Source organism: Solenopsis invicta, chromosome 7, assembly GCF_016802725.1.
Source record: "Solenopsis invicta isolate M01_SB chromosome 7, UNIL_Sinv_3.0, whole genome shotgun sequence".
In the NCBI taxonomy this organism is placed as follows: Eukaryota; Metazoa; Arthropoda; class Insecta; order Hymenoptera; family Formicidae; genus Solenopsis; species Solenopsis invicta.
Genome location: NC_052670.1, coordinates 4,521,564 through 4,548,963, shown reverse-complemented (window position 1 = coordinate 4,548,963; position 27,400 = coordinate 4,521,564). Strand labels below are relative to the sequence as shown.

Below are 27,400 nucleotides of genomic sequence, written 5' to 3'. Positions count from 1 at the left end.
AGACGAATGAATCGGTCGCGCGAAAGCGGTTAGGAATAGTCGAAGTTGACATATTTGTGAATATACATACATACGCGCGCTCGAGCAACGTTTTCTTCGCCAGGTGTGCCAACAGTCGTGCGGGTGATGTGCTTTCCCTAACCTGTACATTGGCATCGTAGTATATGTCTACGTTGTAGAGATGGCGTAACATGGCGTCTTGAAGGGCCATTCTCGCTTCTCTCTGATTGTACTGTGTTGTATCGTCGCAAAAATATCACTTAGAACACGTCGGTTTTCTGTTCCGACTACCCTGGACTGCCTCGCGACTTTTATTTAAGCGAGGATTCTACCAGATTCTACAGAGACTAAAAAGTAAAATATAAAAAAATGGCACTCGGTGGTACGTTGTACAGACTCGTTCTCAAACGTACGTCCACGTTCACGGTAGCCGTCATAGCTTCCGCCTTCGTTTTCGAAAGAGCGTTTGATATGGCCTCCGAGAAGATTTTCGACTCTATTAACAAAGGAGTGAGTGTCCACCTGCGCTTTTTGTTATCTTTATTTTTTTTTTTTTTTTTTATGTTGCATCCTCCGAATGTCGATTTCTCCTATTGAGGTTAACAAGTAGAAATCAGGTTATGTCATGGAACGATGAAACGTAATGACATTTTGCAAAAAAGAATCTTGGATGATAAAGAAATTTGCGTCGTATATGTTAATTAGTAAATCGACAAATAGCAAGTGAGAAATAGCATAGGAAGTGACACGTTTTAATTTATGTTATGATATATGAAGGAAATACGACACTGGTTACATAACAGGTGATCTGCTTCTTTCAGAAACAATGGAAGGACATCAAGCACAAGTACGAGAATTGAATATTTTAGGGACAATATGTGTTAGATCTAAATATATGTTCTACCTCTGGGTATGTAAATAAATAACAATTTATGTGAATTGACCCTGGCAAACTTATTCAGTTTCTATATAATAGATTTTTATTTCATATATTGTCACAATATATGTTCACATCTATTCAAATACTATCCAAGATGTGCAATTCTGAATATTGACTTGATATGTGTTGGCATTCGTGCAAAAGATAATAATTATTTATTAATTTTTCTTCACTAAGAAAAAGAAAAACAAGAAACATAGTCGACACACAATTCCCCAGAATTACAAATTTTGGATAGCACTAATTTATATTTATTGCAATTGTTTGTATATAAAAAAGTAAACAATTATTCTGCAGTTTCTACAGTTTTATTCTGTAGTAACAGAAACGTCATTTTTGTTATAAAAGTGGTAGATATTATACCTAAATGTAGGTAGGCCTTTATATCTTAAGCATTATTTTTTTAATATAAAAACGATAGTTGATGAGTATTAGGCTTATTTCTGAATGGATTTTCTAGAGTTGTCCTCTTTAGGACCCAAGAAACGACCAGCAAAGAGAGTCTCGCTTGTTACCAGATCAACAATAGCAAAGATAAATGGTCTGTTTGCTATGACAGTTGGCACCATGTTACCCATGAGAGGTACAATTGCAAATTCTGCAATGAGCATTTAATGAGCATTAGTACTTCGTAAGCTGCAATACCTTGAAAGAAATAATATAAATTACACTAATAATTACCGGTCGCCGCGGCAGCAATGGTTCCCTCCTCGTCAACTTCTATCTTAGCATTTTGAATTATGTTTCCTATTCGTAAATACTCATTAGCTACGATTCCTGTGAAATTTGCTGTCGGACTGAAAATGTCCTTTATGCCCATCTAAAACAATAAATGTTTTTTTTTTAATTTTTTTAACTCTCCAATTACACACACAGTGAAACTAATGTTACCTATAATACAATTATCTATTATAAAAAATAATTAATAATAGCTACAATTAATATCATAAAAACAATAACTATAATGTACACATAGAAAGCAGATAAAAAATTATTTATATTATATTTTAATAAATGTTAGTAATATTAAATTTTATTAATACTTACGTTTATCAAGGGTGAACGCAAATCTAAATTGCTTTCGATGCTAAATCGTGGAATAGCAAGTATCAGGTCAGTTTCATTGAGACTAGAGAGCAGCATTTTTATTGGTACATATGACAGATCCTTCGATAGAATCTGGAGATGTGGATCGCTCTCCATGTGTGATGGGAGGAATATTAGCATAGATGTCCTGCCATTCTAAAATATCAATTTCATATGAACGAGCCTCACATAATAAAGATTCTTAAAAATAGTATTTAACATTAAAACAGTATTATAATATTTATATTTAATTTGTTAATATATTTTTAATTGAAGAAAGTTTTCAAAAATAAAATCCCCTCTATAATGAATTAAAATGAAAAAAAAATTATGCTTTATATGTATATTTCTTATAATAATGTGTTAAAAAATTTGCTTTTTTTATTTCAAATATCTTTTGAACAAAAGTAACATTACTTTGAAAACGCATTGATTTATATTCAGTGATTCCCGTAAAACATTTTTACAAAATAAGGTAATGACAATTCATATATTAATATATATAATTGATTCACAGAGGTGTGCGAATCAATTTATTAGGTTGAATCGAATTTTTGATAGCATGTTTGAAATGGCATGAAATCTGAAATTTTCATGTCAAATTGGTTATAATTCGATTCGATTCGAATTTGAATTATTTGCACACCTCTAATTCCTAAATTAATTTTTGTTAAAAATATTAGGAGAAGTAAATTTTTAGAAAGATTTAATGGACATTCTACGAAGTATTTTGAATTTATAAAAATGTATTAGATAAGATGATGTAATACGTTGCGTGAGTTATTTTTTTATAAAAACGTCAAAGTTTCTTTCGTGCTAACAGATGATGTAAGTATCAAATCTTACCGAGTACGGAATTTCCACTACATCAGCATCAAGAGAAGCTATATAAGCATATCGATACGTGGAAGTGTTCTCCATCATATAAACGTTTTGGCAACCACTCTGAGGAACATGGAAGCACCGTATGCGCGTGGCACCTTTGTCAAAGGACTTCAACCACCGTCCTTTGAAGTACAAGACTGAAGTTAACAACATCTGAGTATCGGCGCTCAGAGTGCCTGAAACAACGTCGATAAAATGCCTTCAAACTGGAAGAATCAGCATCTATAGCGTTGAAGCTGAAGAAAACGTTTCTCCAGTTTCTCCAAAATCCGAAAACTCAAAATTACTTGTATTTGAGGAGAAAGTATCTTCTGCTATTCTCAATAGAATTTAAGTTAAATACCAGGCTGAATGATCGATAGGATGTTATTCCGCGTTTTCTCGCGAACCCAAGTGTTGATAGAATTGGCCGCGTCGTTTGTATTCTTGAAATTCAACTGTCGAATGTCGGTTCCATAATGATCAGATAAGGCAGTCATATAATTATTAGATGCTGTGAAAGCCGGATTGATCCACAAACGTGTCGCTACATCGATTTCCGTACCATTTTGATTACTCTGAAAAATAATGCGAAAGTAATGTGAAGAAAGAAGCCGAACAAATTTTTGACGGTAGAAAAAGATGCGTTGATCGATGCATTTTTGACAAATTTTCCATAAAAGTTTAAAATCATTTGTATTTCATTATCGCAAACAAATATAATTTGTTATTGCAATTACCAAAATTATACTGATTTCAGTAAGTTTAAATCAAATTTATGCTGATAACTTCAACATACTTTTAGAGATAGAAGGGCACGCCTCGCTGTTCTTCTGATGATGTATTCCTCCGGCGGTAATCTCAGAGCTGCGAGAAGCTCATGACGTGTTTGACCACCTGTGCCTTCCACCAGACTCGTAAGGGCGACTTTCGCGCTGGCGGGAGACAGTATCAGATTACCCTCGATGTTCTCATTTACTCTCTATAGCCATCATTATGAAATTTTTATGAACATAAGAACCGTTTTTACATACTTACACGTGTACTTTAATTTGATAAAAAAAAATTATTTTTTATTATAGAAATTAAAATATAAGTATAACTGAAACAAAAAAATATTACGTTGATGTAAAAGATACAAGTCAAGAAGTTTGCTACAAATTTAAAAAAATTTAGTGTCATATTTTAATCCACGCTATTCTGTTTCAATTTTAATTGAATAATTTTTTTCCGAAATAATGTGAAGTATCTTGCGTCTTTTCCATCGTTTGCATTTTTGTAAAAACATTTCTCACCTGCAGGAGATCGATGTTGAAGAATGCATATCGGTCCTCGGTACTAAGTGCAGTTGGAACAACTGTTGGGAATATTTTACATAAATGAATAATGCGCGATTCATTGTAAGATTAAAATCGTACATGCATTATATGAAATCGTATATTACAGCCATTATTTTAGACGCGCTACGTTTCTCATAGTCGCAGTTCTTCAATAGTACATTAGAATACGATTTATTGTTGATTACTGTTTGATTGATGTTTGATCGGAAACGAATATTAATCGCTCACGTGCCGATTAGTCACGCGTGAACTGCGAGTGCGGAGAATGGTGTTGAAATAGCCATGAAAAAATATATACGTAACAATCGTCACGTGACTTGACATATACGTATGGAAAAGAATTTTCCTTGTCTGCTGACAAGCTGAACGACTCGACAGGAATGCTCCGCTTCCATTTGCATTCGAACAAAAAAATAATGATAAGGACGATAAAGTCGAGGATAACTAATCGCGAAAGGCGATGAGTAACTTTAATGCTTCACCTTGCGAGCGATGATGTAATCGTAAAAAATGTGGCCCGATAGTTACGGACGATTTTGATTTATGATGGAGTCATGGCACGGACGGCGTCTAGGCTTGAAATATTCTATTGTTCTATTGCGTGCAAATGAAATATTGCCGGAAGAGCAAGAATGAAAAGAGGATTCGACAGAGGATAATCCTAAAGTTGAATATAAAAGATGAGAAAATGGCGTAAAGATTCCAAGATCGAATCATATTTTTCGATAATCTACGAATCTTTCAATGATCACATACATATAGTCATGAAGCCTCGAGCAACATATGAATGCTTAAAGAGATAGTTAAAGAAGATATTATAACCCTCAAATATTCGTAGAAGACGTGTAAAACTCGTTTCTTTCTATTGTTTATAAAACGATACCTGTGAGGAGACACCAGGAGATCCACAACGGCAGTGAAGACATTTTCTCGATTTAAAACCCGACGCGCAGCGTTTAACTATAATGTCCGTGTGTTCCACGTGTATTCTTTCACGAGCAGATGAACATGAATGTAACGGAAATACGATCGACATCAAGTGCTAATAGCTAAAGGCTAAATTTCCGGCAGGCAGTCATCCCCACTTTATGACTGAGAATCCTGCCTCATTATCTTCTCATCGTGATGTAAACATCACTAGGCTCTGACGCGCCGATAAATCACTGTGTTCGCGTACAAGGTAAATTCGCGTAACGTTGGGATACGCGAGGATGATATAATTGGAATGAAATGAAAACCAGTCGGAGAATAAAGTAAAAATAGTGGTAACGAATTATCTTTCCGAATCGAGCTTTACTTAGCTACTGACGCAATTTTCAAATGAGATTGATATTATGAAAATAGAAACTCTCTTACAAATGAGCGGAACTGATGTTGCTGCGTGAGAGCAATGAACGTGAGAATTGGACGTAGAAGAAAATAACTAAAGAGAATGTAAATAAGGATGTCAAATGAAGTAAACGTATAATACATGTAAAATAAAATAATACAAAGAGAATTAAAGAGAATATAAACAGGAAAGAGAAACGTTAAATTTGAAAAGTAAAATAATAATTGATTACGTGATTATCCCATCGAATAAAGTTCGATGTATTTTATCTTGAACTTGCACAAACAAAATATATTTGAATAGATTTTTTTAAATGAAATACTTATACATATATATTATGGTATCTTTGGTAAAAACTTCGATAATGTTAGAGGAAAAAATGCAGCAAAAAAATTTAATGCGTAATGGTAATATATAATAATAATTCATTTTAGTATATAAAATAAGGATTAACAAAAGATGAATGAACATGAATATAATGAACAAGGGAACAATAAAATCATATAGCCGGTAAGAAGCTCATAAAAATGCTTTTGTCTTGGAGTTTCCGCTTGCTATTTCCGTTCACAAGCGTCACTGGAATATCCCACTAAAAACTTGTTTATGATAACTGTTGCGGTACCGCTACGATAAAGCACAACCCTTCATCAAAATGAATTAAAACAAACAATGTGCGAAACCACAATATCGATGATATAAATATAAAGCAAATAGAGTGTGATTTATATAGCAATGACATCAATGATTGTAACAGTTCACTAGCACTAGATGCAATTATACATGATGATAATTTTTTTGTTTACCCAAACAACGAGGGAAAACCCAGAGTTATCAATTCTTAGAAAATTAGTTTTTAGTAATAATTAGTCTTATTAGTAATATTTTATTAGTAATAATTGATTAATTGAATCTTTTAGTAAATCATAAAATATAATTTCTGAAGATAATAATAAATGAATTAGATAAAATTAATGTAAAAATAATATATTTTATTTAGTGTCATAAATAAATAAAAAAGGTATCTTTTTTGTATTTATATTCATATATTTCAATTAATAAAATTGTTCAATATATCAATTAAAAAAATTATAAGTTTATTTAAAGTGTATCAATGTTCAGTACACGTATGAAAGGTTTTATTATTTCTAATTTAATATTCTAATTTATAGTATAAATGTTTTTATTTATCTTTGGTATATTGTCATTCGATAAAGTTACATCAAATATCGAGCGTAGATTCAAAAAATTTATGAAATTTTGTAACATTTGCACCGAGTATATATAATAACATATAATAATAATAATAATAATAATAATAATAATGATAATAATGTATATCTTGTTGTAGGATTGTTATTGCAGAATATTTAACTGTAACGGTAAATATGAAAAGAATAATTTTATTGAAATACCTATCCAAAAATTCGGCTGAAAATATAAATTTGAAAATAATTTTCTTAGATCATCAAAATAATTTATGTAGGATGTTCAACAATGGCGATAAATGCTGAATAAAGTTTTGACATTTTAACAATCAGTCTAAGCATCTTACATAACTATTTTGAAGGTCTAACAAAACTACTTTTAGATCTGTATCTAGCTAAATTTTTAAATTCATCAAAACTGTTCTTTCTGCACAGTTTTTTAGAGCGATGCTGTATTCAAATTATATTTTTGTCGTTTATAAATTATTGGATTAAAGTAACTTGAGAATTATTGCCTATGTAATTCAATGTATAAATGCGTACAAAGCGAATGACATTCAATTAAGCCACTTGCATTGGGTTCTTAATTTATTAAATCACATTTATAATTATCTATTATTATAATACTACTATAGAGCATCATGCAATGTGTTAATAGTATACTAATTATTCTATCTAGTATTTCCTTTTGTTAAATCTAAAATACATTCTACATGTTTAGGATGTTTTACCTCAGATTTTGAGTTCCACCTTTTATCTTCAAGAACCACGGAGTAGGAAAAAATGTCATGTAGAAAAAATTTTCTAGAAAATTTTTTTTCCTTATCTTTTCTTTCTTTCTGTGTTTTAAGATATAGATATAGATAGTTACATTCAAATTTGAGGCAATGCATCCTGCATAATTTGTGTAACAAACATTTTTGTTAGGAAAAGAAACTCAAAATAATATATTCTAACCATGATCTTACTTCATACAGTTAAAAGAGCCAATGCAAAATTATATTTGAGAAAAAGAAACATTAAACCAGAGTAGGATTGCATCTAAGTTACATTCTACTTATCACCACTACACCACAAGCACTATTTCCTTAGTTATCAGAACTTTACGGTAATTTACCGGATGTAGGAGTTATAGTCGCCGTATCCGGATTAAATCGCGACGGAAACTCCTGCTGCACTTTCCCAGTAGTTCCAGACGCACTCATGGGATTCTGAACTTTGCCTACGTAAAGAATGGTGCCGGTGGTCTCGTCCTCGATATAAAACACGAATGGATGATTGGCGTGGAACGTGCTCTCTTCTATTTTATTTCCAATCTGTATCTCTGTAGCAAAAGGAGAAAATGTATGCCCAAAGATTTATGTAAGAATGTAGGGGGGAAAAAACAGATAACATTTTTTTATAACATTTTTTTCCTCCGGACTAGATTAAAATAACTGTAGAAACTATTATATATTTTTTTTATTATCAGAATATTTTTGAAATAAAGAAAATATATAAAATTACTTGTACCTCTTTGATAAAATTGATTAATATGTAGTAAATAAATTATTAACATTTATATTGATCTTATAATAACAAAAAAGATTTTGGTTAAATAATTCGAGGAAATTATTTGAGAAGAGTAATATCGTACTGTATATCTTGCATAGATATTTATCGTTGCCTAATTTACCTCGGTTAATTATTTATTTATACATGTAATTCATTAAGCAATATACCTGATGCGGCATAAGCAGTTGTCCCATTTTCATTCACCTCTATTCCAGCTTTGTGCACTACATCGGACACTTGCAAATGTCTGGAAGCTCGTCTCGTTTTTGCTATACCCGTGAGCAGCGCGGTATCGTCGAAGATATCACGGATGCCAAGCTATTATACAAAGATAAACATATTACCACATCCACATAATTACAATAATTATTTCTAACAAAAATGTGAGATTGCTAAAAAAAAAATGCAAATTTTATACACAGGAGAAATTGTAATTCTAATTTCGCCAGTCTTCAGCTCTAATGCATTTTTTGAGTTTTTATTAAACAATATGTAATAATTTGTTTATATTAAGTGCTTTTTATATAAAACTTTGATGCATTTGAAAATATAGGGAAACATATGTGAACAAATTACTTCACGCAAGGTGTTTTCCAGGTGGCTCGTAAACTCGAACTTAAACTTCGGGATCCAAATGTCGAGAGGCAGTTCCTGCATAGCCCACATATCTCTCGCCAATATAAACGGATTAATCTCTTTAATAACGTGATCTACGCCTGTCAGTGTGTGCGGCAGTATAATGTACATAGCGAATTTTGAGCCCTGAAAAATTTTACATTTCATAAATTCTGCGTAATTAACAACAATTTATTCAGCTCACTAAAGTAGGCTATTACGTACGTCGTACGGAATTCGCAGAATTTTTGCATCGAGCCTGGACGATTCGACGTGATAAAATCGACCTGTGGTGTGCATGTACGGCACATCTACGCTCTCGTTAACGCTTACGTGAAATTTAGAAATTCGAGTATTTTCAGGCGCAAAGTATTTACGGCGCCAAGAGCCTTTGAAGAATAATCCATTCACAATCAGCATCACCGAGTCCTTTAAACCCTTTTCTAGAATGTGAAATAATAAGTGAATACTCCTAAATCTCAACAGTTAAAATTTCAACGAGGGTCTCCTCTTTTATCGAGAGACGAAAAATTATTTGACAGATATCAGATTGTGCTCACACATACCACATGTCTGGATTATTATATAATATTAAACATGAAGATTTGTTTAATTCGATTATATAGATTCTTAATTTTTACAGACTATATCATCAAGCTTGAGTTAAAACGTGAATCAATAAGTCGAGATATTTTCAGGCAAACCTACCATCGTCTATCATTTTTTCGATATATCCATTCGTAATATTATTGACCCAAGAATTAACTTTGGTCGCGACTGCGTGAGCGTCGGACAAATTAGCGTTGATCACGTCGGTATTGTAAAAGGTTTTTACCGTTGCTGCGTAGCGTTGTCTGATCAGCACATTATTATCGATATAAATGCGCGAACCTAGATTTAAAGTGTACGCAGGAGATGGAGTCTGTAAATTATCGTTTTATTAATTTAAATAAATTATATGCATAAAAATATTACTATTGTCATAATAATATTATTTTCTACATGTATATAAATCAATTGTATAATTTACCTCTAAAGATCTCAGGATATTGGTAAACTTTTCTCGAGTAGCCAATATGCTGACTGGAAGTGACATGACTCCGGCGAGTTCATATGCAGTTTGGTCCTGTGCTCCCTCATAAAGGAGCACTAACGCTAATTTTATGGATATCGGTGACAGTAGTACATTTCCTCCATTCGCTTTGCCCAGATTCTGAAGAAACGTTAAAACTTGAATGTCAGCGTTAACAGATCAACTAATAAATTTAGTCAGACGAAATTAACGTTTAATTTTAATTAAAAGCTTAAAAGCAATTCAAAAGGAGTCTAAGAAATCTCTAGATTTAAAAGACCTCTTACATATCCTGCACATTTAATTATAATAATTAATTTTAATTTTTTAGATGTTTAAATCAGTTAATCATTATTGATAAATTTGCACAAAAGGAACATTTTATAAACATAAATAATACCCTAAATAACATCCAATCAAATATGGTGAAGCGTTCGCCTTGATAGGGTACAAAATCTTCATCGTCTTCAACTTGAGGATTCATTTGTGAAGTGTTCGTCCGTGTGGGGCTTGGCGTCATGGCGCACACATCTTCTTTTATAAAACCCACCGCGATTGAGAGGCATAGTAAATATCCTATAATTAAGAAATTTCTTTACTTATAATTTACATATTGTAGAGAATTTTATTATCAATCATAGATTCTCCTGACGGTGGTTATCTGCTCAATTTAAAATCGATCTTTACTTAACAGAAAGATTCAACGAAATATTTACCATGTTTTTATTAAGAATCCTTGGAAATGAAGGAATGTGTGTGTGTGTGTGTGTATAGCGTATATGATTTTTTTAGTTATTTAATTTTAAGTAAATGCTTTAACAGAACTCAAAGCAAGCTGATGTTATTTGTCGTTATTTTAACGTAAAAATAACGCCTTTGATGACATTTTTAACATTTGATAACATTGTCAATTTGCTACTTGGAAATTTGAATTCTTTATTTAATTACGTTAACACATTTTACAAAAAATAAAAAATTAAATTTAAAAAAATGAAAAAAGATAACGTTCTTATAATACAATTAAATTTTTATTAAGAAAATAGCAAATTATATCAAATTAATTTTAAATAAATTATAAAAATTAAAAATTATAAATAAAAATTTATGTTGTTAGTATTGTATAAAGCGAATAATTACATTTCACACTGGTTTTTTTAAATTTTATTAAATGTTTTATTATACAGTAACACAATTCTTTCTTTTAATGATTTTAATGATTTTAATGATTTTCTTTCTGTGTTTTAAAAATAAATTTATTTTCAAGGGTTCTTTATCATTATTGCCTGATAATAAATTTCCTGTTTTAAACGTTTATTGTACATGTACAATTTGTATTTTATATAATTCACAATCTCGACACACATTTCTAGATGTGTTTCGATAACAATGACCACATAAATGCTTATCCGAACGGAAACCGCATTTTTGTTGGCGGTCAGCAACCTCGTTGACAAATAAGACCTTGGAATTTTTTATAGTATATGACGAAAAAAAGTTAAAGAATTTTAATATTGACCTTCGAGTCTACTGCATCGTGATACTCCGCTTTCACATTTTTCCTGCGAAGTTTTATCCGAAAAAATATAATTTTTTCTTGTAAATTCAATAACGAACTAGAATTTAATCACTTCATGACTCATTTTAAGACTATATTTTTTTAGTCGCAGTAGAGATTTTTAAATTCGACAGATTTAAAAAGCATGAATAACAGCATAAAACGTTATTGCTTCAGGCAATTAGTTACAATAGTTCAGACAAATTAATAACAGTTTAATCAAATTAGATCTCCATAATCAATCTTTATAATTTAGTTATTACTTAAGGAGTTCAGAAAAAATTGATAAGAATAAATTTCTAAAAATTTACGGAAAAAAGATATTACTTACCCAGTTGAAGCCGCATGATCAGCAAGTCTCTGCACAATATCAAGACTTGTTAGCCTCGGATAGCAGCTTTACAAATTAACGTGATTTTTTATTTTTAACGCTCGTGACGATCAGACCAACGCTTACAACGCGACCAGTATACTGTAAAGATCAAAACCGGTCAGACGCTGACGATCCAGTGGATTATAGAGCCTATCCGCAAGAAAGAGTAGTGGTAACATGCGGAGAGACGTGCGGGGAAATCGCAAACAGGAGGAGGAAACAGGAGGTGGTCAAGAACGATTCTGCTAAATGTCACGTGTTAAATCACTTATCGATAACACTGGTCATATAAAAACATCTGTAGTATCATGTAAAAGTGGGAAGAGGAACTTGCGCGGGAAATTTCATGTTCCGCGAATCCACAATAAATTATCATCAAAATAAAAATTTTAAAAGCATTAAATAATAATATATATACGAATATAATAAATAATAATAATAAGTTGAAAAGTTTCCGTTGCAACTATGAAAATACAATCGCAATAAAATTGAGTACATTTTTACTGAGAAACAGAATTTTTTAGAAATTTCAGAGTTTTTGTATAATTTTATAACTTTTTAGAAAATTTTTTAGATGTTTTATGCAAATTGGAAGTGTGTGTGTAAAGCTGGCATATCATTTGATGGAAACTCACTAAACATTGATAGTTCTTAGTTTATTTTCAATAGTTTTACAGTTCTTGATAGATAAAACAAATAGTTCTGGCCTTTAAAGCAAAAAAAAAACGCATAGGACAAAGTGAGACGCCAGGTTCACGCGTCCTGCGTCATTTTCCAGACCCAACTCTTGTAGGATTTTAAAAAATCTGTAGTTCTAGATGAGTTTTAGAAAGAATTCTAGCGTTTAACATAGTTTATTTAATTAAAAAAAAAAAAATTATAAAATATTTATTTTATAACATTACATAATAGAGTTCTGTGTATAAAAAAATATTTTTTCTCTAGTTCTGCAGGTCTTTTTACCTTTTAAAGAGTTCCGGTCGATTCAATTATTTATTAATTAGAAAAAAATTGTTATCTTCCGCGAAAGTCGTATATTCGCGCATATGGGTCAGACGCTGGTTTATTATGAAGAGTTCTATGTACCAAAATATATTTTACCAATAGTTCTTAACGTATTAAAGCGTCTTCCGAAGAGTTCCGGTTGATTCATTTATTCATTAGAAAAAAATTGTTATCTTCCGCGAAAGACGTATATTCGCGTATATGGGTGAGACGCTGATCGGTTGTTTAGAGTTCTGTGCATAAAAAAATTTTTTTTTTGTAGGTCTGAACTTTTTTAACAATGTTTCATAGAGTTCGACAGCATTATTAATTATTTGTTAAATAATTTTTATTTTCTGATATAGCTGCTATTTATTGTTATATGTATACTGGCAGATGTATTGTTATATGGACACTGGCTTTTTTCGTTCTCAGCGTAACCCGGAACCACTGACGTGGACGTGACGAGATTACGGTTCCTTTTTTGCTTTTCTTATTTTTTGGGGGGATTTTTGTTTTTTAATTTTTTTGTTATATTTTTAGAATTTTTAAAATACACGAATTCGTGTATTGAAAATATTTTTTTGTACACGGAGCTTTATTATGTAATATTATAAAATAAATATTTTATAATATTTTTTTTTTTAATTAAATATACTATGTTAAACGCTAGAACTTTTTCTAGAACTCATTTAGAACTACAGATCTTTTAAAATCCTACAAGAATTTGGTCTGGAAAATGACAAACTGAGACGCTGCATGAACCTGGCATTTCACTTTGTCCTATGCGCTTTTTTTCGCTTTAAAGGCCAGAACTATTTGTTTTATCTATCAGGAACTGTAGAACTATTGAAAATAAACTCAGAACTGTCAATGTTTAATGAGTTTTCACTAAATAATGTGCCAGCTTCACACACACAAATTGGAATACTTTTCAAAGATGTTGAGAAATTTTATATCTTTTTTAGAATTCTTTATATTTGTGTACACACACGTACACCACACATATGAATTTTGAAATATTCTAAGATTTTTAAGATTTTGTATTATTTCTAGTTTTATTAAGATTTCTTTTTGAAATCTTAATAAAGCTAAAAGAGTTTAAAATATTTTTTAGAAGTTATAAGATAAGAAATCTTGGAAATTTAATGATATTTCAGAATTCATACAAATGAAAAATTCTAAGTATGGATTTTCTCAATATTTTTTTAAAAGTGTTCCAATTCATATAAAGTTTTAAGAAAAATTGTTACACTAGACATATGTAAAAAAATTAAAAATTATTGAGAAATATACGTATAAAAAATTGCAACGACATTTTATCAAATATATTCACAAGAAAAAATGTACATTATCAGTATTTAACTCTCTAATACAAAAATTTAATTATCGATGTTACTCCTTAACATTTTCCTTTAAAACACAAAGCAAGGAACGTTTAACGTTGACTTATGTGACATTCATATTTTTACCGGCGTCAGAATACTTAGAACTTTTTTACTACCTGACGAGATTATCTGATAAGTATAATCAAGCGTGACCATGCATGTGACCGCATGGGAAACAACCGACGTTTTTTAAAGTAAACAAAAAATCCTGGTATGATATCATACTTCGTAAGCGACGAGTGAAGGAAGTGGAAACAATAGGGATGTTAAACATTTTGATGACGGGTAAAAATGTAAATCGAGTAGAGAAATGCTTCATCACTTATATTAAAACGTTTCCAAGTACAGACATCGAAGATCTAACATGTAATATGTATTCGCAAAACACAAAAAATACTACATGAAAAGTATACAAAATAATGATGAAAAAGTCAAACGCTAGATGCAAGAAATCTAATGAAAAAATTTGATTAATAAAATACATAAAAAGTATCAAAGTTTAATCGCAGTATCATCTTCATTCATCCTTGTTCATAGAATATTTCTCCATTGCTGCATAGACCTTGCTGGCTAAATCTTCAAGATAGGGCTGATTTGCGAATGCACGGGCAGCTTCTTCTTTTGACTGCGCAAACAATCAAATTATTAATAGCAAATTCGATTAAATGAATTGGCGCACATTAAAGCCGTCATACACAAATTGATGTAAAGATATATGTTAATTAATATAAATATATAAACGGATTATACCGCGAAATTCTCAATATACTTTATTGCGGTTTTGGAAAATATGTATTTTATCATATCTTCATGTCACTTTTACATTTAAATTAGATCAGTGTATAACGATTTAAATATGCACTAGTGCAGTTTTATTGAACTCCTTATAAGTACAAAATTATAATTAAATAAATTAACGTTGAACTTCATACATGCATATTATTCATACAAATACAAAATACCGTGTGTTCATTTGCGGTTATGCATTAGAATTACAAATCACTCTGTATAATTAGTGAACCGTAAGCATATAAGAAATATAAAAATAAATTGATTAATTGATCAAACATTTGCTGGAATTGAAATGAGATAAGTATCGCAATTTTACTTTTATTATTACTTTCATTGTTGAACGGGATGAGATTTTGGAAAAAAAACAATTATTTCGAAGAGTTTATAAATTCAATAAAATAGCTCGCGCAAACTTGGTCAACAAATCTCATGCTAAGTAATTAATATTAATATTATTTACTTAGCAAAAGTCGACAGTATTTCTCGGAAAGATAAACGTATATTTAAATGTATAAGTTAAATTCTAATTAAAATTTATTCACTAGGATAAAGATGGATGGCAAATTTTTAAAAGCGCTTCAAAATGTGTGAAGGAAAAGAAATAAATAAATGTTTTCTGTCTTACCAGCATTGATTTTATAGAGTCGCAAACCGTTGTGTAGCCGCAAATCAGGTACGCAACGGAGGAAGACATAAGAATAACTGCCATGCCTTGTAGTGCATAACTGCCGTAATAACGCAAGTTATCGAAGAACTTTGACGTGGTTGCGGGAGCCTTCTTGTCTTCAACTTTTTCCTCGATTTCCCTGTTGGGTCTCATTACTTCTGTCGTATATTCCGGATAGGTAGGATAGATAAATTCAGCCGGCGTCGGTTCTTGAGCCTCTCTGACTATCCTGTCGTGATATGGGCTGATTGCTCCCACACATCCAATAACAATCAAACAAATGATCACCGTACGATACATCTTTTCTTACTTATAAAATTGGATCTGTAAAAATTTCGTAAGAACGTTTTAGAGATTTACTTAAAAGAAAAATTTATAAATAAACTGAGTCACTGATCAGTTATTATTTAACACTTAAGTTGTATTTGCAACGCAACGTTATTTCTCAATTATTTAACTGTTAGTTATTTAGTTATTCACACTCAATTTTGTAAAATTTCATACTTATAAGAGGTAGGTTGCTTCTTCAACGATCTGGAGGTACTTCTGAACAGAAATTTGGAACTAAGTTTCGAGGAGCTTGCGCTCAGCTTTTTATATACGTTGTACCTGTACACGGAATCTCTTTACTGATAACTTTTCTATAGATTTGCTAATGGTTTTTATCCTCGTATCTAAAAAGAAATTTTACGCATTCTATACTCATGACATAATAATAGCTTGCTGATTATCCTATATTATCGGTATCTGTACACTGGCATTTTCAGGTAAATATGGAATTTGACAATAGACATATTTTCGAACACTAGAAGTAACAGAGATATGATTAAACCGAATAACAATACATTTCATATTGTAATTATTGCATGCGCAACTTGTATGTTACTATTAAAAATAATATATTGATTGTGATTAATTTAAAGCAAGTGTTATTGATAAATCCATAATAAATTCATCATAAATCAATAAATGGTAAAAATTATTGGAAAATGTGTAATAAAAGTATCATTATGTGTAATAAAAGTATCATTAAAAGATTTTTCAAATGATGAAGTAAAACGTATTTTGGATGGGAAATCACGCGTTTCGCGTGAACGGAGAATACGGAAAAATTGTTGTTCATAAATCATTGTGTTATCTGATTAAAGATAAATCTGTACATAATTTTATTACAAATACATTGCTATATAAAAATACATATGGACAATTAACGAGTATTCACATTCTGTACATATGAAAATAAATTTCTTATTACGCTTCATAACTTATTATTAACTCATCACAGCTCGATTTTACATTTTTAATTTTTTCACTTGAGTCAGTCCTGCACTTGTATACGTAGCTGTTCGATCTCATCTTCGCTGCTCACAGAGTAATTTAAGATATTCGTCTTTTTCTTTTTGATATGTTTTGTATCCTTGTTGGTACAATGACGTTTCCGTCTGTTTTGTTCCAATTCCCTTTCCATTTTATCTAGTAGCGAATCATTATGGACAAGTGTGCTTGGCTCAGCATCTCCAGCAACGCAAAATGAATCCTAAAATCAAAATGAAACACATTTCATTAATTTATATACAAAAAACGGATCAATTATTTGCAGTATCTGCAGTTATCTATATATTATAAGAAAGGGCTTTATTTTTATTTAAAATTATTAGAATGTATTAGATTGGAACAACGTAGCATATATATGATTGAATAAATTTATGTACAAATATCAAAACATTGCTTTTGAATTTCAATTAAAACACACTATAAACTTTTGTTCCAGCTAAATATCATCACTCAATAGCGATATTATCTTCAAATTATTTAGATAAAATATGTATAATTTTATCTTTTATATAAATTTAAAATTAAATCTTTGTTTTAATTAAGATATATTTACATATAATTTATGTTATCTAAGTGCAACACTATACCAATTCAAGATAGATAAAATAATCATAATACATTCAATAGTATACATACATTAACATACGAATCTTCTTTTAGTGGCGACAACTGCGAATAGATCTGTATATCAGGATCGGGTGACCGAGGTTCCCTGAAATGGAAAGCACCTGGTCTCTTTATTGGGCTCTTGATAGTTCGCAGATAATGCGCATGCATATCGTCTTGATCTTGTGAAAATTGTGTATAGCTCACGAAATCCTTAAGATCTTCGTCATCTGTAATGACGTCTTCATCCGAACTGACATCGGAATCTACTTTTACTTCATCATCTATAAACTCATTTTTGGCAATGTTCTCGCGTTTGAACTTATGCTTGCTTTTTTTCTGTGCGAGATTTTCATTTGAAGGAAAGCTCTGTTTTCGCGTATCAGATTTTAAAATATTTCTATCCGTTACGTTGTTGACGTATTTATTAGGCGCTCTGAAAACACTCAAATCTATCGTATCCGAACTTTGTTGGGCCATCTGCTTTTGCGCATCAGAGTTAGCAGAATTAGATTTAAAAATGCTTTTGTCCGTTGCATTGTTGACGTATTTATTAGACTTTTTGAAGACACTCAATTCTGTCGTATCCGAACCTTGTTGGGCCTTATTTCGTCTTAAAGATAATTTCGATCGTATATCACGTTTCGGCGTTGATTGGCCACACGGTTTTAAACTTCTCGATGTATTATCGGAATAATTATCCTTAGTATTCAAATTTTTCGATTCATTATCAAAATAATCGTTTATAATTCCTGAGTTTTTCGATGTACTGGGCATGCAGATAATATCATCTTTGAAATCTTTTGATAAATTACGAAAATAACTGCTTTCAAGCTCATTAAATTTTTTAGCGTTAACTTCTGTAATCAAAAAATCTTCATCGGAATCATCTAGGAAATCGAGAGGTTGTTTAACATTATGTGATTTAGCAGCAGAATTGCAATGAGTATTTGGTAATATATTATCTGTCCTCGAATTCGTGTCACCTTTCCCACCTTTAATATCATTTTTAATATTGACCGAAATCCAGTCAATACTATCTTCATCGAAATCATCTAGGAAATCGAGAGGTTGTTTAACATTATGTGATTTAGCAGCAGAATTGCAATGAGTATTTGATAATATATTATCTGTCCTCGAATTCGTGTCACCTTTCTCACCTTTAATATCATTTTTAATATTGACCGAAATCCAGTCAATACTATCTTCATCGGAATCATCTAGGAAATCGAAAGGTTGTTTAACATTATGTGATTTAGCAGCAGAATTGCAATGAGTATTTGATAATATATTATCTGTCCTTGAATTCGTGTCACCTTTCCCACCTTTAATATCATTTTTAATATTGACCGAAATCCAGTCAATACTATCTTCGTTAATCGATTTTTCTTTACTTACAGAAGATCCCCTTGATGTTTCTACTTTTTTTTTCACTCGTGCTATTTCACTAATGGCTTGTGTTATAGATAATAAACTTTCTTCAGCTTTGGAATTACACATTAATTTGTTTTGACGTATTGACTTATTCTGACATTTTGAATCATTTTTATTAGAATCGTACTTAATAAATTCGTTTAGATCAACGTCACTATTAAAATCCACATCTTCCATTTCATCTATAATACTAACAAATCTATTCGTTTGAAGAGGTTTAGTAAATTTTATAGATGCTGACAGATTTTGATTAGTTTTAGACACATTATCTTTATTATGCAAAGTGTTTATATCAGTTTTATGTGTTGCGTTGATTTCTCCTACAGTTTTAGCGAAAACATTTAAATGATTCGGTGATATCGTATTTTGCAATGACGTATCATCCTTATCTTCTAAACCTTCTTCGATTGAACTGAATGACTCATTTAATATATCCTCAAATATAGAAGGTTCCAGGTCATCTAATGTATTAGTTGATAATTCGGCTCTTACGTCAGTTATAATTTTATTATCCTCATTCATGTCAGATGTAAAAGGTTCAGTATCTATCTCCATATCTGTGATTTGTTGGTTTAGATGTGAAATTGCTGTTTCATCTGAATCAGAGCTCTCATCAAGTATATCTTCGAATCTTATTTCATCATTATTAATGACACTCCTCTCATTTCGGATAGTGCCCCAAAAGTTATCGTTATCGACATTGATGTAATCATTATTATCATGAATATTGTCATCTTCATTGTTTTTACATTGTGTTAATGAATTATTTTCATCTTTACATTGCGTTAAATTATCTACCGTTAAATTATCTAAAAAAGAACAATTAATAATTTCTATGTTAGGCACTATAAAACTGAACAAATTTTCAATCGATTTTGGTGCGGGGATGTAAGTCGTATCCATTTGAGACACAACTTCTGAAGATATCTCTTCCTCTGATCTCTTTAGGGCGCATAATGTCAAGAAATCGATTCCCGCGTTGTCGTCAGTTAATAGTTTAACATTATTAGGATTTATCGTATTATTATACTTGTTTTTTTGCGTTGTTAACTGAGTGAGAATATTGCATGTGTTATCCCGATTTTGTTCATTACATTTACCATCGTCAAGAAACTTCATCATTGACGATTGATTTGGAATTTCTTTTTTAGATAAGTCTGTGAAACAAATATATATTAAAAAAATTTTTTTTTTAATATGTCCGCTATTATGATACATATAAAACAGTTGATAAAAAAATTGAATTATTCATAAAACTCACTTTCTTTCTGTTTCATACTGAATGCGTCATTCAGTTTACTGATATTTTTCCTCTTCCTTTTATCTTTTACAAGTGGTGTCTTTGGTAATACTGTAATATGTATCTTATGACATTCCGGAGTAAATTGATTTGGTATCATTCTAGGATTATTATTGTACAAGGAAGAAGATATGTTGCTCGTATTTAATATTTTATTGTTCAAGGAATCCCTTTTGGAAAGCGTAGACTTCAAATTCTGCAAAGTATTTCTGTTAATTAAAGAAGAGAAAAAAAATATTGTAGTCTTTAGTTACCTCATGTTCTTTTCCGTCTGTAACAAGAACAATTATATGACCATCTCGTTTGCGTCCTGTTCTACCCATTCTTTGAACCAATCGTGTCGGGGAGTGTTGTGATACATCAAAACATATTATCAGGTCTACTTCTCCGACATCCAATCCTTCTTCACCTGTATCATACATCAAAGAATTAATATATAAACAGATAAAAGTCATATAAAGTATAGCATAGTATATGTATGATAATTAATATCACTATTTTGCCATGCACCTATACTTGTCGAAATCAGCACATTCACGCGATTACTTCGAAAATCTTCCAACGCTTTTATTTGTTGCTTCTGCTTCTGACCAGCTTGGCCAACAAACATCTGTGGCCTAATTGTCGGTTTTGATTGCAAGAGCAAAATATAGACCTCATTGACTATCTCTCTGTACTGAAGATTCAAATAAAGTAACATTAAATTTTCTGAATATATATTAAATTTTTTACAATGTAATTTCCAAAAGTTTTAAATGAATAATATATGTTATAGTGTATATAGACAAGACAATCTGAAATACAAACTTCGACGAAAACTATAGCTCTTGTGTCCTTTCGCTCGTCATTGCTATTGTTGAAATGATGTTCAAGCAACTCTTTCAATTTATAAAATTTATTGTGTCCAAATATGATATCTGTTGATATCTGAAATAATTATTCCATTTTCATATTATATTATAGGCTTTTAGAATTTTATTATTAAAATAATTGATAATAACCTCAGATACTTCTCCATTAGGATACAACTCTGGAAACGGCCCGAGATAAGTTCCTATATCATGAAGTAAATCTTGTAACCGGTCTTCATTGGGCATCCAAAATTTTTTATCTGAATGAGCTAAAAACGAAATTTTTTTTAAAAAGTCGTATTGATAAACATGTAGAAAATTATCTTTTATAAGATTAATTGCAATATAGTTTATAAATTACTTGTAACATACTTTCATAAAATTTGCAGAAAGCACGCAATCCATGCCTGATCATAAGTTCATAAGCGTGATACATAGTGAACAATATATTCAATGTCTTTATAATTTGTCCATAATTTCCAGATTTATCTGTCTTCGTTTTGAAATCTTTTAATATATGGAATATCTAACAAATGGAGTAAACACACACATTAAAATTGTGTACGTCAATAATCATAAAATATTTGTAAATAGAATTTAGTTACCCTTCCTTTAGATATATTTGCAGTATGACCTCGCAATACATTACATTGCATAAGAAACTTGACGTGACGATCCATGATAGTAATATATCTTTCTTTGAATGCAGCTAATTCATTACTGAGCGGTACCAAAATAATATCTACCTTCCTTTTATTTATATACGGTATTATGTCTATTGAGTTCTCATCTCTCAATTCCAAATGGGAGATATTTAAATTCTGTATTACCTATGCGCAACAAAACATCCATTAAAATATTAAAATACTTTTTCAAATCAATTTTATATCAAAATACAATTAAATATTTACAGCATTGAGTTTACTCACTTCATGAACATTATCTATTTTATTTCCAGGTGTTGCGGAAAGCGCTAATACCCTAAAGTATTGATTCTTCCCAGATAATATTCTGATACACTAAGAGTTCCAAATCTTATTAGTTTATTGTAATAATTTGCAATTCTATTATATATCTTTTTCCATATTTCTTTTTACCTCACAATACGAATGTTTGCCCAAAGCCTTATGAGCTTCATCCACAACGATGCATTTGATTAAATGACTTGGAATGATTGATCTTTCAAGATCATTATGAAACACTTGAGGAGTTGCAAATATTATTCTCTTCTTAAGCCAAGCTATATCACGATTCTTCTGAGTTATAGCACCTATAGATTAAGTGATATATTTTTATTAGCTTACATTAGATGTGCATACTCCAAAATATACAAGTTTATATACTATTAAATGAATGTTAAAACCTGTCAATTCTATCATATCAGCGCTCGGAATCCCCATAACTTCATAGCATGCCTCAATCTGCTGGGCAACTAAAGGCTTTGTTGGTGCTAGAAAGATAATCTTTCCATATGGATACCATCTCCAGAAATTGTACATTACAACGGCGGCGATGAAGGTCTTTCCCAAACCTGCAGTGAAATTGAAAACAAAAATACTTTTACATCTGATAGTGATATGCATTATCGCAAATAAGAAATCTTCTCACCAGTGGGTAAGCAGACCATAGTATTGCGATCCAAAGCAGATTTAACTATGTTATACTGGTACTGGCGAACCGGATAATTTTCCGGGTATATCCAAGTGTTTCCGGCCGACAGATCGAATCCCTTGGTCTCCGGATCTCGCGAGATAGTATTTTGCGAGATAATACTTTGCGATTCCATTTCCGAGGAATCTCGTTCAATCTACGCGCTCCAGGGATAGACCCGATAGATCGGCGACGATGACTTATCAACATAATCAGCGTTAATTTAAAAAAAAAAATGAATGTTTATTCGAGAGAAATGCTGATAGCGATCATATGATCGCAGCTTTGACGATTTCCGAATGTTCCTGAATATTTCCGACATTTGTGTGATTCACGTGGTCACCTTTACTACATGTTCTTAACATGTATGGAAATTCTTCTTGAAAATTAAGTATTGCAAAGGTATTTTACACACGACTCGATTCAACTGACACAAGTTCTTCATGAAAAAAGAAACATTAGAGAATAATTTGTGATCACCAGACTCCATATGCCATATAACAATCTCGCGTAGTTTTGAATGCAATGCGAGTCTCAATGCGACCTCTGCGATATTTGGCGAAGCTTGTGCGATGTTTCTGTTGATATTCACGACTATTCGAGTTGCTTGCACTTTTTGCACTTTGAATCTTCGCTTTCTTTTTCTCCAATTACCGAATACATATTTAAGTTTGTTCATCTCGTTTCAAGTGTAAATATTTTGGAGTTTTTATACGAGAAGCCTGTCGCATGTTTCGATTGGCTGCGTAATATATATTGTCCAAGTCGCCTAATAATTGGTATTTTCGCGAAAATATTTTTTGTTTGCCATGGACCTTATTGTTTAAATTTTTCTTCGTATGTTATTTTTTATGACCCTTACAGGTACACGAATTATTATAATTTTTTTTATCTTGTCGAGATCGTGAGGCGTGAACATGTTTAAACATGTTTTATCCTGAAATATTTTTTGTAAATTGCTGATACGATTAATTGCTATTATGTTCTTATTATAATATGTTCTTCGTTTTTTCTAAACTGATTCTATCACTCGTTAATCTATTAAGTAATACGGGAACATATGGGAACTATTTAAATCAATGAAACTGAATTGAATGTCATCATTCATCATTTCGCCTATTGTGTGTAGACTTACGTACCACGTGGTTTTGTACCGGTTACGACAAATTTGGGTACGTACGACACGTTTGCGTGGAAGCTGGTGGAAGCGCTAGCGGTGCAAAATGGCAAGACAGTTGACAGACCGAATTTTAGAATATTTGGACGCGCATGGCGAAACGAATTCGTTGGATTTGGCGGACGAGTTTCAGGAGGATCATCAAAAAGTCGTGGGCGCGATCAAGAGTCTCGAGACGGTCGATGACGTGAGTTTGTTTCGATAATGTTTTCAATTGTTTTTACACGATCGATTAAATTAATCACGAGATTAACACTAACCAAGTGTATGTGATGAAAAGTTCTCTCATCTGTAGAATCGTTGCTCTAATCGTATCAATTAAGAATTATGTTAATTGACACTAACCTAATTACAGTTGATCACAGTAAAGCCGATTTCCAAGAAGAAATGGGAACTTACCGACGAAGGAAAACACATAATAGAGCATGGTAGCCACGAAGCTGTCATTTACAATGCCGTCCCTGACAATGGGATACCTCAGTCGAAGCTCATCAAGTCTAGCCCTTATGCTAAAGTCGGTTTCTCTAAGGCGATGGTTGCTGGATGGATCGAACTCGATAAGAGTGGAGACGTTCCTATTGTACGAAAGAGGGTACCGTCCATTGTAGATATCATACAGGCACATCTAAAGAATCTTGCAAATGTCCCAGAAAATGTTAAAGCAGAGTACAAGAAGAGGAAGCTTCTGCAAGAGGTGTAAGTGACTAAAGTAAAATATTTTAGATATTTTTCTTATCCTGTATATTCAATATTTCTTTTCAACAGGATAATTAAAATTATGCAGCTTGAAAAGGGACCAAATTTTTCTACAAAATTAGAAAAATTAGAGGCGGACTTGACAGCAGATTTATTGGTAAACGGTGCTTGGAAGAATAAGAAATTCAAACCATATAATTTTGAAGCAATGGGTGCATCGCTTCAAATTGGATATTTACATCCATTGTTAAAAGTTCGTCATGAGTTCAGGAAAATCTTCCTGGAAATGGGGTAAACATTAATCTTATCAAAATTTATATTGTTTTGAAAATTCAGATTTTATATATCTTATTATTATTGTTATGTAGAAGTTTTATTTCAAAAATTATTCTATTTCAGATTTACGGAAATGCCAACGAATAATTATGTAGAAAGTTCTTTCTGGAATTTTGATGCTCTTTTCCAGCCACAACAACATCCCGCTCGCGATGCACACGACACCTTTTTTATCTCTGGTATTTCATCACATATGAAACAATGCTAGAAAAGCATGGAAAAAAACATAATTACTTTTATCTTTTAGAACCACGTAATAGCACTAAGTTTCCTATGGAATATCTTGAAAGAGTCAAAACTGTTCATAGTGTAGGAGCATATGGATCTCAAGGTTACAGATATGATTGGAAGTTGGAAGAAGCACAAAAAAATTTGCTGCGCACTCATACAACAGCCAATAGCGCACGGATGTTGTATAAACTTGTAAAGGATGTATGTATTCAAAGGAGAAGTATGCCAGTTGCTCTTCTAAGAGTGAAACATTATTAAAAATGTTTTACAGGGGAAGTTTAAGCCAGTCAAGTATTTCAGTATTGATAGAGTATTCCGCAATGAAACTCTAGATGCGACGCATCTTGCTGAGTTTCATCAGGTTGAGGGTGTCATAGCTGGACACAATGTTACATTGGGTAATCTTATTGGCATTTTGTATGAATTCTTTGGTAAACTTGGCATTACTCAGCTTCAATTTAAACCTGCATATAATCCATACACCGAGCCGAGTATGGAAATATTCTGTTTTCATAATGGCCTGGGGAAGTGGATTGAGATTGGCAATAGTGGTATGTTTAGGCCTGAAATGTTACTACCAATGAATCTACCTCCCGACGTGAATGTCCTTGGATGGGGTTTGTCGTTGGAAAGGTAATAATATAATGAAAATAAATATAACTTGCACGATACATTAATTTAATATAAAAAAATAAAATAATGTATTTTATTTTTAACTTAGGCCAACAATGATTAAATATGGTTTGAACAATATACGTGATCTGGTTGGGACAAAAGTGGACATGGCAATGGTTCATAACAATCCTTTATGTCGATTAGAAAAGTAAATATCAAATTCTAATCCTTATTAAGGTATTTATGTTAGTTATGTTATTTATATCTCTTTGGTAGTAAAATTTGGAAGCTAATAAAGTGAAAATTATTGTTAATATCTAAATATTAAGTTTGTTATTTCTGTTTGTAGAATGACTCGTTCTCAATGGAAAACGCGACAGCAAGAAGAGAAGTCGGTTGAGACGCAATCAAATCAGGAGATAAAGATCAAGCGAGTGACGAAACATCCGTCAGAAAAGTCAAAATTTCTAAAGCAACAACTTGTTATTTTCTGCGATCCGAAGCATCCATTATATTTCATCGAAGTTTTCTTGAAATTTATATCACCGCATTTTCATGTTTCTGTATCAACACACGTTCATTCCACGGTGACAAAGTTGCCTGACCATCTTGTTGACTTTTGCTCGCCGTATTTCGCTAAGAACGCAAATGTGGATATATCACTTACTGTAATTTGGAAAACTGTTGGGAAGGATCCCATTATGGTGTTGCCAGGAATGTATAAAATTTTAGGGCTGGTAAATATAGCACGGTATTTAAATCGTTTAATTGAGCAAGTCGATCCGAGCATATTAAAATATGAAACAATGGGCTCACATTATGCGACTAAAATAGATTCTTATTTAGATCAAATACATTGTACTATACATGATGCGGAAACCAATAACTCGCTGACAATACATAAAGAGTCACGTTACATAATGGGAAACGATATTTCAATACTTGATCTTATTGTCGAATGTTTGCAATATGAAGTAAAAAAGAGGAATTAATTTATTAAATCTCGTTTATTTTGTAAACAAAAAATAAACTTTAGCTGTGCTAAAAAGAAACATTCTTTTACATATTATAAATCTCCTATTTACAGCTTACAAATTCCAAAATCGAGCACTAGAAAATACTGAAGAGCAAATAAAACTTATAATAATTATATAGTTTTAATATAATTATAAATTTATATTTTCAAAATTCTTTATGACCATCATACATGGATGTATACCATTTTAATTTATAATTATATGTATTGTATAGGATAGTTATAAAGAATTTTATGATTAGTGAATTATCTTGATTGCTGCGTGGTGGCGTGCTTCTAATATGTAATTTATCTCGCGCGCAATCGAGAAAATCGGAGCGGAGTTTTAGGTCCCGATTCGATGTATCGACGGCGAGTGGTGGTGGCTT

At 31.5% G+C, this 27,400-nt stretch overlaps 5 protein-coding genes across 8 annotated transcripts; 2 read left to right on the top strand and 3 right to left on the bottom strand.

Moving 5' to 3' along the window:
* Window positions 1-149: 149 nt before the first annotated feature.
* LOC105203806 (cytochrome b-c1 complex subunit 9) lies at window positions 150-1,657 on the top strand. 2 transcript variants are annotated; one of them, XR_005575176.1, is made up of 3 exons: window positions 163-510; window positions 822-910; window positions 1,401-1,657. XR_005575176.1 is itself a non-coding variant. In XM_011172757.3 (2 exons), exons 1-2 carry the CDS (start codon window positions 370-372, stop codon window positions 858-860), a joined length of 180 nt encoding a protein of 59 aa, XP_011171059.1. In that variant the 5' UTR covers window positions 150-369; the 3' UTR covers window positions 861-939. The 2 variants fall into 2 exon arrangements, 1 of the variants encoding a protein (XP_011171059.1); XM_011172757.3 differs by lacking the exon at window positions 1,401-1,657 and having other exon boundaries at window positions 150-510; window positions 822-939.
* Window positions 963-12,086, bottom strand: LOC105203897. Its single transcript, XM_011172849.3, has 15 exons — window positions 11,893-12,086; window positions 10,407-10,582; window positions 9,965-10,147; window positions 9,643-9,856; window positions 9,160-9,377; window positions 8,896-9,081; window positions 8,487-8,637; window positions 7,883-8,089; window positions 4,186-4,247; window positions 3,690-3,872; window positions 3,255-3,468; window positions 2,873-3,087; window positions 1,988-2,182; window positions 1,622-1,760; window positions 963-1,538 (listed from the first exon to the last, which is right to left on the bottom strand). Exons 1-15 carry the CDS (start codon window positions 11,906-11,908, stop codon window positions 1,378-1,380), a joined length of 2,520 nt encoding a protein of 839 aa, XP_011171151.1. The 5' UTR covers window positions 11,909-12,086; the 3' UTR covers window positions 963-1,377.
* Window positions 12,087-14,615: 2,529 nt separating this feature from the next.
* On the bottom strand, window positions 14,616-16,549 carry LOC105203959. The gene is made up of 3 exons (XM_011172954.3): window positions 16,270-16,549; window positions 15,724-16,089; window positions 14,616-14,931 (listed from the first exon to the last, which is right to left on the bottom strand). Exons 2-3 carry the CDS (start codon window positions 16,063-16,065, stop codon window positions 14,824-14,826), a joined length of 450 nt encoding a protein of 149 aa, XP_011171256.1. The 5' UTR covers window positions 16,066-16,089; window positions 16,270-16,549; the 3' UTR covers window positions 14,616-14,823.
* Window positions 16,550-16,907: 358 nt separating this feature from the next.
* On the bottom strand, window positions 16,908-23,557 carry LOC105204032 (Fanconi anemia group M protein). 2 transcript variants are annotated; one of them, XM_026130375.2, is made up of 14 exons: window positions 22,900-23,557; window positions 22,655-22,822; window positions 22,389-22,561; window positions 22,221-22,310; window positions 21,897-22,121; window positions 21,664-21,817; window positions 21,442-21,560; window positions 21,248-21,367; window positions 20,951-21,116; window positions 20,695-20,849; window positions 20,402-20,636; window positions 18,762-20,297; window positions 17,737-18,596; window positions 16,908-17,302 (listed from the first exon to the last, which is right to left on the bottom strand). In XM_026130375.2, the coding sequence occupies exons 1-14, from the start codon at window positions 23,075-23,077 to the stop codon at window positions 17,084-17,086; spliced, it is 4,398 nt and encodes a 1,465-aa protein (XP_025986160.1). In that variant the 5' UTR covers window positions 23,078-23,557; the 3' UTR covers window positions 16,908-17,083. The 2 variants fall into 2 exon arrangements, with proteins under 2 accessions (XP_025986160.1, XP_011171377.2); XM_011173075.3 differs by having other exon boundaries at window positions 17,737-20,297.
* Window positions 23,558-23,752: 195 nt separating this feature from the next.
* LOC105204103 (phenylalanine--tRNA ligase alpha subunit) lies at window positions 23,753-27,048 on the top strand. Of its 2 annotated transcripts, none has more exons than XM_011173191.3 (8): window positions 23,753-24,305; window positions 24,474-24,814; window positions 24,884-25,105; window positions 25,214-25,329; window positions 25,398-25,582; window positions 25,653-26,014; window positions 26,103-26,204; window positions 26,346-27,048. In XM_011173191.3, the coding sequence occupies exons 1-8, from the start codon at window positions 24,165-24,167 to the stop codon at window positions 26,986-26,988; spliced, it is 2,112 nt and encodes a 703-aa protein (XP_011171493.2). In that variant the 5' UTR covers window positions 23,753-24,164; the 3' UTR covers window positions 26,989-27,048. The 2 variants fall into 2 exon arrangements, with proteins under 2 accessions (XP_011171493.2, XP_011171541.1); XM_011173239.3 differs by having other exon boundaries at window positions 26,103-26,233; window positions 26,346-26,705.
* Window positions 27,049-27,400: the final 352 nt, after the last annotated feature.